The sequence below is a fragment of the Rhea americana genome, unplaced genomic scaffold (genome assembly GCF_003343005.1).
Source record: "Rhea americana isolate MKP2758 unplaced genomic scaffold, rheAme1 scaffold_339, whole genome shotgun sequence".
Classification (NCBI taxonomy): Eukaryota; Metazoa; Chordata; class Aves; order Rheiformes; family Rheidae; genus Rhea; species Rhea americana.
The window spans coordinates 511,966-524,671 of record NW_028186467.1 but is presented as its reverse complement, the minus strand read 5'-3'; the positions used below and the strand labels follow the sequence as shown (position 1 = coordinate 524,671).

Below are 12,706 nucleotides of genomic sequence, written 5' to 3'. Positions count from 1 at the left end.
TAAAAAATTGCATAAGCAAGCTTCATCTTCAAGCTCGACATGGATCTTACACCACATAGCAAGAAATTTGAGGGAGTTAGACATTCATGTGTGTTAATACAAAATCTGATGTCAATACAGGATTTAGATGATAAAATACTGAGTGGCAATGTTATGCCTCTTGGCATCTTTGCCTATTGCCAACACTGGCAAAGGTTCTCCGTAGAAGACAATGTTTGTGTGTAGTGGTGCATGAAAGAGTGCAGAAGAAAAATGTTTTGCTCAGTTTGCTTGAGTTCTTTGCCTTCCTCTCTCACCTAAATGATTAGGTTATTGATTTAAAATAAAACAAGCAAAAAAAGCCCAATTATGAGATAGTCCCATAAAAGGGAAGCCATTTAGAGTAGATGTTGAAATTCTGTAGAATTGATTGAGTTTACTTGGAACTATTTTTTTAACAGTTGCTTTAGAAAAGGGATAAGCAAAATCTGTTTTAATGTTAACTTCCAAAACAGGTAGCAACAAGTGTAGTTCTAAAAGTTCTAAAAGTAACAAATTAAGAATATGTAAGAATACAAGTGACTTTTAGAAACAAATTGCAGTTGACCTACATTTTGCAGATAGAAGGTACTGTTAAAAAAGTAAAAGAATATGTGCATTTCAGTTCCATTACATAAGCAATCCTGAATAATGTGAAATTGCAGGATTCTGTTTGCTGCCAGAAGAATTTTTTTTAGATTAACGGTAATTTGTGTTGCATGAATGTAGAAAGAAATGGAGTATTTCTAATTAGAATAACCTCTGTCAGAGCTACCAAAAGTATGAGTGTGTGAAGCAACAAGCTGCAATGGCAGCAACTCTCAGGTCATGTCGTGTGCCATGGCATACGCAGAAGCAAACATTTGTCTGTTCAGACAGAATTCGTGTAGTGCTTCAAAGTATCTCATGCTGTGAGTACTTTGTTGGGAAACCTTTGTTTTAGTTAATGAACTGCTTCTTAAAACCTTATACTGGAATAGTTTTGTTGACTAATTAGTAGCACAGCGTTTCACTTTATGGGGAACTTGAATATAAAGGTTGATCATACTCTTATAGTATGATACTAGTATGGCAGATGAAGTTCAAGGCTGCGGAGAGCTGTAACCTGTAGAGTCTTAAAAACAATTTGGACTTCCATATAGAATGAGACAGTAATATGCACTGTAGATTTATGCTGGGAAAAGAATGGTAGCTCTGATGCTGACAGCTAATTGTCACCTTCAGGCACAGTCCTTAACAGTGAGAAGCAGAGGGTTTAAAAGAACAATCTGCCTTTAAACACAAGCTAAAGATAAAGCCCCAGCTGACCATGACCTTCACTGTCTAGTGTGTTTGCCGGTGGGATGGGATTTGTTACATTCGGTGAAGCATTTCCATGAGGGTGTAGAACCACAAGGAAACAAGCAGGCATCGAAGGTTAGAGCATTTTGCGTGGAAAAAAAGAGATGGTGAAACTGAAGTGGGCAAGGAAAGAACGAGGGCATTTATCAGCTACTTAGTTGACTCTTAAATTTTAGAGCTTCCTTGATTTTATTGCTGGTGAATATTGCTTCATTCAGTAAGTCAGGTTTTTTTCAGCTTTCGGCCTGTGAAGCTTTTGCGATCAATGGAGCATCACTCTAAGGATTTGTGAAAGGTAACAAAGAGCAACAAGCCTATTAGTAAATGTTGCTGTATGGGGGCAGCATCTCCACTGGAGAATTATTAGGTGGTACAAAACCTAAAAATGATGAAAACTATTCTTCTAATATCACAGAGTTGCAAATTGTTGTATTGTTCAGAAAGCCAAAGTCAAATCTATAAGGACATACATTTTTAATAATTATTTCTAGATATTTCAATTTGAGGAATTAACATTTGAGGTTAGCAGCCCTCAAATATCTGTTTGAACCAGAACTAAATCCTCCCTGATGTGTATTTGTGTTGACAGATCGTGTTTTGTTTATACTCTAGCAGTTCACTAGCTCTCATTTTGAGTATAAAAAAGTTTCTCCTTTGCATCACAGAAACTCCCAGATTCTGGACAGATAAAACAGTTACTGACTTTACTGCATAATCTAACTTTATTTGCATTCAAGATTAGATGGGACAGTGAAGCTAAATTTGTGTTACTTGTGAAGGATCTAAATTTTTGACTGCGACATTAAGTGAGGATTGTGTCAGACAGTATTCTGACTTCTGTTACAGGAAACAGTTAAGAAAGAATTTGTGCACATCTGAAAAACTAGTCAGAGAAGAAAAGTTTGTTTTGTCTCGCCTGCCTGATTGCGGATTAGGCTTTTGCGTAGTCTGCTTTTAAATATCAGAAGAAACGCGTTCCCTTTGTACAGGCAGAAGGCAAAAAGTCTCGACTCCTACGAAGAAAGCTGCTCTACTGATAGTGAGACTCCTGGACTTGTTGTGGGTACTCTCTTCACAACACTTGTGTTGTGACAGACATGATTTAAAATAACACTTGTTTTTTAAGGAGCAGTACTGTTCTGTTAATTCGCTCTAATGTTAGTTTATGTTTACTTGGTGTATTAAGTTTTGTTAATGTGTGGGGTGCAATTGTTAAGCTTTTTAAGAGGAAGTTCTTAATTTTCTGTGTAGCAAATGCAGAAGACTGGTGCTGAAGGACTGAGTGAGACTTGAGCTGCAAAGTATTCCCAAGCCTGGCAGTTTCAAAGGTTGCAACTGCTGTGGCGTTTTACAACAGTTACATTGTTCACTCTTTGTTTCGTAGTGTACAAAATGTTTCATAAAAGAGAAATGCATTCTTAACATTTAACAAGTGAAAAAATAGTGAAGTGGAAAAGTACAACTTGACTGAGTTAATTTTGTTTCTTTTTTATCATTTACGTTGGTATAGCAGATTGAGAGCTAGTGCTGAACTTTTAGATTTTTTGTTTTCTATCATTTTTGGTATCAGAAAAATGAGAAGAAATGGAGTGAAGGAAGTGAGATGATCAGCTAGAGTTGGAAAGCAGTATAAATGGCTTCAGAAAACAATTAGTGTTTCACGAAAGTAAAGTTTATCAAGAGCTTTAAACAGAAATTGCATTTTATGTACAGAATTTGGGGATTTGGGGTTGTATTTCTAAGAATTATAACATTAATCTCAGTTGTGATTTTCAGGATTTGTAGTATGTGCGTGGATGTTCTGTTATCCTGTGCTCTAGTCCCTAAAAGAAAAGGGGCTTTGTTGATGCAAGATGCTTTTGCTGTATGCTTTTTTTAATATAGAACAATGTTTGTAAAGTAAGTAAGTTCATTGTTTATATTCAGCAATGTGTGTTTTTGTGTGCCCAGGCTTTCATATATGTGTATATATAATGTATATATACACACATATATATGTATGTATAATTTAGTACAGTCTTTTCAATATAATATTAGTACAGTCTTAATACAGTCTTTTACTTCATTCTTACTACAGCTGAGAATTGCAGTTATGGATCATGGTGTCTAAATACTGGACACTATATACATCTAGAATAAAATTACAATGCCAGTCTGTAGTACATAGTTAAAAGTCCATTGTGGGGAGATAAATTCTATTACAAAAAAACGCTTGGCAATTGGTGGAGAAGTGGGAATTATTCAGCTCAGAACTGATGGGAAATAATAGGGGCCAAGTAAATATTATGTTAAATTTAATATTAACTCTTTTTTTAAGTTTCAGTACTGCAGTAAAAGAGAAGTGGACTGCTCAGCAAAAATTGTTTAAATTACTTATAATTTTAAGAGTACCCTATCCCATAAATCTTCAATACAAACAATCATTTTACATTATACTTTGAAAAATAAGTTAGTATCCCAAATTGTTCATGATATATGTTAGTTAGGTTTTATAATGTTTTAATGATTATAAATTTTTAATTGTTATATCTATGCTTTTTGCTGAGTGAAATAGTTCGAGGGTTGGGCTGTTGGGGGAAGAGGTAGGGGTTAGTTGTTATTACTTCCAAATAAAGTGCTTCAGCAAAAGAAGGCCCATCAACAGGGCACATGTGGATTTTGCCCTGCTGTAAGTAACCACCTTTGATACATCTCCTGAAGGACCTTAGTTTGCAGGACTAGTGAAAGACAACACATAGGAAAAATGCCTTTTTATGTACATAAAACCTTTTGGCTAGCTGCACATGGTAATGTGTTCTGTATCACAAGATCTATGTTGTGTGCAAACAAGTTCCATTCAAGGTTTTTGTGCGCATTTTGCAAAATGTACGTATAAAGGTGTTTAGGGCAGGGGGAAGGTTTCCCCCTTATGTTCAAGGAAACAGAGGTTCTTGTTGATGTGTATACAGGAAACAACACGATTAATTCCAATGGGATGGACTACTAGGCTGTAAATTCCAAGCATGTCTACATCAGCTTAAAAGTGTCTGCTTCTGCTGTAACCATAGTTTAAGTGTGAAACTATTTGAAGAATATTGCAAAACAGTCTTTCAGAAGATTGTAAAGAAGGTAGAAGTACTTTACCGGTTCCTGTTGTGATAATGCATAGTACAAGCTTTGCTCTCACTTGCCAGCTCCTGGTTTGTTCTGACTGAAAGCTTCTTACCAACATCTATAATCAGTAAAGACTAATTATGGATGGAGTTAATGTGTTTTTTCAAATAGACTTAATTACATACTCCTAAAAAATTCTATCCAAACTGATTGCTAAAGTTAGAAATGAAAAATACAAAATAATATTCTTGATTCTTCTTTTTGGTTCTATGATTATGTACCAAATGAAAAACACTTCAGAAACAGACTTTCTTTTTCTAATGTTTCCCAAAATTGTGTGAAAGTGTGGTTGAAACGGTATATTAACAAAACTAAACACATAAAGCAAGTACTAGGAAGTACTAATGCAGTCTATGTTTCTGGGTTTATTTAAAAATTGCATTAATTAAAAGCTACAGCAATAAAATGGAGAGATTTGGTGGAATTCTTGGGTGCATCAAATACAAAGTTCGAGTGCCTTTACGTTGCACCGTAGTCCTGACCACTGAAGTTACCATTATCATCCCATGTCAGACAGTGAGGTAATAGCAGCAGGATAGACCAAGCAGGAAAAGAAAATAATTTAAAAAACTTTTATTGTTCTTTTGATTCCAGCAATGATTTCAGTAGTAAGAAGGGAACCGTAGCTGTTTTTTCTTTACCAAAATCTGTCAAATTAGCTGTGAGGACATCAGTGGAATTAATAACATGCAAAATCATATATTTCATTTAGCTACCTCCAATCAAAGAGTAAAAAGAGAGCCTTTTATAGAGGGGCTGTTCAAAGCGGAAGGAAATTTAAACCTCTCCAGAGAGTTATTCAAAACATTTATCTTTTTCTTCTGACCATAGAGGAAGACAGACAGCTTGATTTTCTATAAATGTGTGAGCTCTCCTCTGCTTTGTTTGAAATTGAATGTGATTTATTTCTCAAACCTGTATATTCCACTTTGACAACACCCAGCTGTCCAACCTTTGTGTATGTAGAACAGATTTTGTCCCAATGAATGACCATAGGACCATCAGAAGAAATAAAATGAATACCATTCTGTAATAGGTTAATCACTAAACAAAATAACATCCTTTCACAGTTTTTGGATTTCGTGTGTTTCTAAAGATACATATTATGCTTGTATGTTCTTATTTTTGCTGTGATTATATTAACAGTTAATGTAAAATTATTACTTATGATATTATCTTGTATATATCATTATTTCAATTTCTCTTAATGTTTTGTGCCATCAGCTCCAAAGTAATTTCTTCTGGTAATGCGTTATACTAGAGAGAAATTGTGTGGCCTAAAGAAGAGAAGATTGTTTCCATATGAGATTTTAAAACAGATGTTGAGGTGGTTTGGTAACAGTACTGATAATTGTCTCCACGAGGAAACTTTTCTGTTGCTAGTATCAAATTTGTGCATTTGATTTGTTGTTAAAATGGATTAAATACAGTTTTAGTCCAAGACAGTCCATCACCATTTGAAAGAACCATAGTTAAAACCCAAGCATTTTGGCCTATCTATTTAAAAAAAAAAGAAAAAAAGAAAAAAATAAGCTTCAGTCAGCTCCTAATTTAAAAGAAATTCAGAACAGAGATAGCAATAACTAGCTGATAATCTGTGTTTGTTTGTTTAACTTTTACAGAAGTTGATAGACTGTTTTTTCCGTGTCGTTTTGGCTTTCTGATGTGGAAAGTTTATTTGACCATTGATAACTTCACATACGAAAACAGTTCTTTGATATTGTCATTGGCTTCTTCGAAGAGTGGTTCTTGAAACACCAGTTTCCATAGATATCTTTTTTCAACAAATTACAAAACAAGTGACTTGCACTGATATTCTAAAACTTGATCTGTTGTTCATAGAATGAACAGCATGGCTAAGAGAAGCAATTGTCATGATCTAGCCTGATTGCATGGTAAGCTAGAAATAAATTTGAATTAGAGTGTACCATTGCAAAAATGTCTGCTTCTGGTTTTAAAAATTCCAAAGTGAGAAAATCAGTCCCACCTCAATTATCTACAATGCTGAAATTTGTGCTTTAGTTCTGAATTTGTCCCCACTATTTCCTTGCTACGGATCATGTCATAGTTTTGTCATTTACACTAAATACCCAAACTATTAAACTTCTGTCTTTGTTAAGCCTGTTATAATACCCAAGGGGAGGAAGGTATCTTTTGAGAGAGCTTCTTTGAGCTCTCCCTGCCTTCTAGCATCCTTCCTGTGTATTGAATGCTAGAACAGAACCGTGATCTGTTGTTGTCCCACCTAAACATTATATCATCTTATTATTTCTTAATTGATACTGTCATTATATTACGGCCTTTGGGCAGCGTTCCACTATTTAGAAACTCATATTCAGCTGACTTTATGCTTTCTGACTGCCTGAGATCCCTTCTTTCCCTGGTCAAGATAGTTCCTCCTGTGTAGGTGTTACTTACGCTCTTTGTTCTCTACATGTATGATCTTTGATTTGGCCAGAAAATACATTTTTTTTCCTTCCATGCAGATATTAAAATGATGATAACTCAGTTAAAGAAAGAAAAAGGTGTATTCTTTTTTTCTTGAATTGATATTGCGTCATGAATATCCCTGATTTTAATTAGGAATTTACCACTTTAAAATTCGTAGAAGGTTGAGAAGTTCAAGTTTCTGTTCAGATTTGTTTGGGGTTTTTGTTGCTTCTTGTTCTTTAGAGTTAAGATTGGACAGAATGTTAGTGAAAAGCACATTATAGTCATAGTAAAAATGCAGTGCAGTGTAGACTGTTTGCTTACACCAGTTTCTATTAGATACATGAACAAGTGCTTCCACTGCAATGGGCTTTGGAGATAGAATACTGAAGAAGATTCTCTAGAAGAGATCTGTTGGTGCCTGCAAAGCTCCCCAAAATATATACTTTCCCTAGTTCAGGCTATATTCTTCCCCCAGAAATTATGGATGAATCCTAGGGCTAAGGTATATATAGGCCTTAGACCTTCATGAAATTACAAAGGTCTTTCTTGTAAGTACTGTCAGAGTCTCTCTCTAACAGGTTTTGGCTTGGAAGCAAATCTCAGTAAATAGCTGACCTAGGGAATCAAATTTAAATGTATACCTCAGCATAAAGATGCTGCAGAAAACTAAATGCAACCTTGTTTACTTTGAACTTACTGTTGTGGGGTTTTTGTTGTTGTTGTTTGTTTGTTTGTTTGTTTTTTCACCTGAATGTCCTTACAGTCACTCCTTTCCTATTTTCCTTGTTGAAAAGATAGAAACAAATAATTGTATATGTAACTAAATTATCTCTTGAACTTTAAGCTAGCAGAAAGCTTTGATTTCAGTAACTTTAACACTGGTCAAGGCTGTTGTGTCTCAGACTGTTGAGTACAGAATTGTTTTGCCAGGACAAAGTAAAGTTATTGGATGTGGAAGAAACTGGTTTAGCTTGACTTGTCTACTCTTCTTTCCTCAGGACACTGGAATAGCTGTTCCATGGGCATTATTTTTGGAAGTTACGTTCTTTCCTCGTTTAGTACTTATTTGAGCATAGATTTGAAATGTTCAATATTTGCAATGGACTATTAAGGAAAACAATAAAAATGATGATGTGGGAGGGTTGTATTTATTGTAATTTGTATCTCTTCTAAAACCAAATGGTGTTTCATGTGACAAAGAAGATGACGCTCCTGTAGTATGGGGGATTCGTTTTTTTCAGATACCCAAGGCTGGTCCTGTTTCAAACCATGGAGATGGCACTTGCACAAACGAGAGCTCCTGACAACTCTGTTGAGCAACTGAAATTTGGAGTTCTTACAAACTCATCCTTTACAGTGTTATGATTTGGTGCTGAATAGATGTGTCTAGGTGTTTTCTTGGCACTTGCTGTTTGTCTCTGAATACATTCTATTTATTACTGTTAGGTTCCCTTGTGTATTTTGAATGCTTGTTTGCATGTGTTATTGCATATTTTCTGTATTTGAGTACTTTCCTTTGAAGATACCTGTAGAATTCTGAATAGTTTTTACTTAGATTTATAGAATAATTTAGGTTAGAAGGGGCCTGGGAGATCATCTGATCCCCTGTTCAAAGCAGGACTACTTTCAATATTAGATCAGGTTACCCCAGGTCTTGTCCAGTTGAATTTTGAGTATCTCCAAGGATAAAATATTCTACAGCTTCCCTGGACAACCTGTTCCAGTGTTTGACCACCATCACTACAATAAACATTTCTCTGATGCCCTAAAAATAGTTATTTATATTTATGCTTTTGCTCGCTTCCATTTTAGAGAAGTGTAGCATAAATAGAAAGATCGTTACAAGCATTAGCATCATTATATTGTTTCAAAACAAAGCCAAAGATTTTAATTAGAAATTATAACTTACTACAATGTCCATGCTTTCACTTAGGTCTATATGGATGAGAGCCTCATAACATCAGTCTGTAACTTGAAATGGAAGCCAGCTCTCTCTTCTACTGTATTTTATATGACTCATGATTTTTAAATGTGAAAAAAAAAGGAAAAAAGAAAAGAAATACCTTGGTGCTTTATAATTTCATATTTAAATAAATTGGCATTCTTCTAGCCCACAGCAAATCCTAGTAAAGCAAGGTTAATCTTTGTGTGAGCCTTGTTTCTCAGCTAGAATTGTTTTGCTTTTCTCTCTTCTCTCTGCTCTTCTTTGTTCTTGCTCAAGATCAGTGCATTCCTATGAGTAAGAAGCAAAGGGGGCAGGAGACCTGCGTGGATGAGCAAGGAGCTCCTGGCAAAACTCAAACAGAAGGAGGAAGTGTACGGCGTGTGGAAAAAGGAACAGGCCACTTGGGAGGAATATAGGAATGTTATCAGTGTATGCAGGGATGTGATGAGGAAGGCTAAGGCCCATTTGGAATTAAGTCTGACAAGGGATGTCAAGGACAACAAAAAGGGCTTCTTCAAATACATCAGTAGCAAAAGGAAGACTAGGGAAAATGTGGGCCTGCTGCTGACTGGGATGTGTGCCCTGGTGATGAAGGATACAGAGAAGGCAAAGTTACTGAATGTCTTCTTTGCTTCAGTCTTTACTGCTAAGATTGGCACTCAGGAATCCCAGAGCCTGGAGACAAGAGAGAAAGTCTCAGGAGAGGAAGACTTTCCCTTGGTCAAGGAGGATTGGGTTAAAGATCATTTAGGCAAGCTTGACATCCATAAATAAATAGGCCCCAATGGAATGCACCAACAAGTGCTGAGGGAGCTAGCAGATGTTGTTGCTAGGCGACTCTCCATTATCTTTGAATGGTCACGGAGAGGAGGAGAGGTGCCTGCGGACTGGAAGAAAGCCAGTGCCAATCCAGACTTCAAAAAGGGCAAGAAGGAGGACCCAGGAAACTACAGGCCAGTCAGCCTCACCTCCATCCCCGGAAAGGTGATGGAACAGCTCATTCTGGATGTCATCTCCAAGCACATGGTGGAAAAGAAGGTGATAAGGAGTAGTCAGCATGGATTCACCCAAGGGGAAATCGTGCTTAACCAATCTGATGATAGGCTTCTCTGATGGAATGACTGGCTAGGTAGATGAGGGGAGAGCAGTGGATGTTGTCTACTTTGACTTCAGCAAGGCTTTTGACACTGTCTCCCATAACATCCTCCTAGATAAGCTCAGGAAGTGTGGGCTTGATGAGTGGACGGTCAAGAGGATTGAGAACTGGCTGAAAGGCAGAGCTAAGGGTCGTCATCAGTGGTGTGGAGTCTAGTTGGAGGCCTGTGGCTAGTGGCCTTCCCCAGGGCTCAGTACTGGGTCCCATCCTGTTCAACTTCTTCATCAGTGACCTGGATGAAGGGACAGAGTGCGTCCTCAGCAAGTTTGCTGATAATGCCAAACTGGGAGGAGTGGCTGACACACCTGAGGGCTGTGCTGCCATTCAGAGAGACCTGGACAGGCTGGAGAGCTGGGCGGAGAAGGAACCTCATGAGGTTCAACAAGGACAAGTGCAAGGTCCTGCACCTAGGAAGGAATAACTCCATGCACAAGTACAGGTTGGGGACTGACCTGCTGGAAAGCAGCTCTGCAGAGAAGGACCTAGGAGTATTTATGGAGAACAAGTTAACCATGAGCCAGCAATGTGCCCTTTTAGCCAAGAAGGCCAACGGTATCCTGGGCTGCATTAGGAAACATACTGCCAGCAGGTCGAGGGAGGTGATCCTGCCCCTCTACTCAGCCCTGGTGAGGCCACATCTGGAGTGATGTGTCCAGGTCTGGGCTCCCCACTACAAGAGAGATGTGGAACTAGTGGAGAGAGTCCAGCATAGGGCTATGAAGATGATCAGAGGGCTGGAGCATCTGCTGTCTGAGGAACGGCTGTGAGAGCTGGGCCTGTTTGCCTGGAGAAGAGAAGACTGAGAAGATCTTATCACTGTCTACAAGTACCTTAAGGGAGGGTGTTAAGAGGATGGGGCTGGACTCTTTCCAGTGGTGCCAAGTGACAGAACAAGAGGCTACAGGCACAAACTGAACCACAGGAAGTTCCACCTGAATCTGAGGACAAACTTTAGTGTGAGGATGACAGAGCACTGGACCAGGTTACCTAGAGTCTTCTTCTCAGGAGATATTCAAAACCCGCCTGGACGCACTCCTGTGCAGCTTGCTCTAGGTGACCCTGCTTTAGCTTCTCGGAAGGTTGGACTAGATGATCTCCAGAGATCCCTTCCAACCTCAACCATTCTGTGTTTCTCCAAAGACCTAGGCTTTTGTAGCTTTTTGTCTTCAAGAACATTTTAGTCAGAAAATACTTTTCCCCATGTTTTAAGCTCTATTTAAATTAGTGCTTGGGATGTTTTATTTATTTTAAAAAATGTATATGCAGATTAATTTGAATATATAGAAGAATATATGATTTACAGTATTTATTCAACGTTCATTGGATCACTTCTGTTACAGCTGTTTGCCTTCTGTAAGTCGGTTGAAAAGGCATGGGAAGTTTTCAGAATTACTTAACCTCTCACACTTTCCCAGGTTGTTGTATAAACTCTGAATGTATGGCATTTTTCAAATCAGAAAATATTAAAAAAAATAAAATGAAAAACATTAAGCTGCTAATTTTTGTTTACAAAACATATGTGGGACTTGCAGCTTACCAGTTCACCTTACTCATGGTGATGTAGGCAGACTTTTGTTAGAGCTCATCATAACTATACAAAGCATGCGATTTCAAGAGTTTGCTTTCTTGTTATTTCAGCTTTATGACAAAATTAACACAAAATCTTCACCGCAAATCAGGAATCCTCCAAGTGATGCTGTACAGAGAGCCAAAGAGGTAATGATTTTAGAATATATTTCTGACTCTGAAAGTCTTATTGTGGAACATTTTCATCATTTTAAAATACAGATAGGTATTCTGGCTTTTAATCTTAATTAATCTCTGGAATTACTTCTACATAAGTAATTACTTACTTATGTTACATAACATGTTGCATAAACTTGCAGAATTCCATTATGTGTATAAGGATTATATATATTACTCAGTTTCATGATTTAACCTTTGACACAACAATAGCAGTATTAGAAGGAATATTCGTTTTGGGCAAATGCAAAATCTTTTGTGCTCAATATAGTCCCCTGCAACAAAAGTTTGATGTTTGTATGACTTCTTCCTAAAATACACACTCATTTTTTCTAGGTATCAACTTTTTCAATTGAAAAAACAGGAGTATCAGTAATAGTTTTAAGAAAAGTGAACCTAGAGATGCAGTAAAGTTACCACTACAGATAAATGTACCACAGAATTTTTTTAATTCTTATACTTAACAAATGCAAAACAAGTAATAAATAAATAGTTGTATTACGTAGTATCAGTAAAGATAGTACAATTGTTCAGGGTGATGTCGTAGGAAAAACTCGTTTACAATGCTATTATAATAGAGTGAACAAGAACACTGTAAAACAGTGTGTAATAACTGAACTCACACTGATAGAAGCCCTGAAGTTCTGTTCTGCAAAATTTCCTAGCTGTATGTCCTGAGAGGTGCTTCCAAAAGCAAAGTGCTCTGCTCTCATTGTCCGGAGAGTTGCATGTTGAAAATATAGGTGAAAATATCATGCTGCAAGCAAAGGAGTTGAAACATTTACTCCCTCCTCCTTCCCCCAGTGGTAAGCTGAAATATGGCCCAGATTTTATAAAATCTGGAGCTTGGAGGTGGTGCAGCAGATGGACCGTCTACGTTTCGTGTTTGTAACTATTTAATTTGCAGAGAGGCTATT

At 37.2% G+C, this 12,706-nt stretch overlaps 1 protein-coding gene across 4 annotated transcripts in view; it reads left to right on the top strand.

Annotated features, from left to right (window-relative positions):
• CASK (calcium/calmodulin dependent serine protein kinase) overlaps nucleotides 1-12,706 on the top strand; it is a 218,202-nt gene that overhangs the window by 164,423 nt on the left and 41,073 nt on the right. For all 4 annotated transcript variants that reach the window (XM_085311301.1, XM_085311303.1, XM_085311300.1 and 1 more), the window contains exon 12: nucleotides 11,685-11,762. In XM_085311301.1, the coding sequence (XP_085167427.1) occupies nucleotides 11,685-11,762 (78 nt within the window). The remainder of the gene's footprint in view (nucleotides 1-11,684; nucleotides 11,763-12,706) is intronic.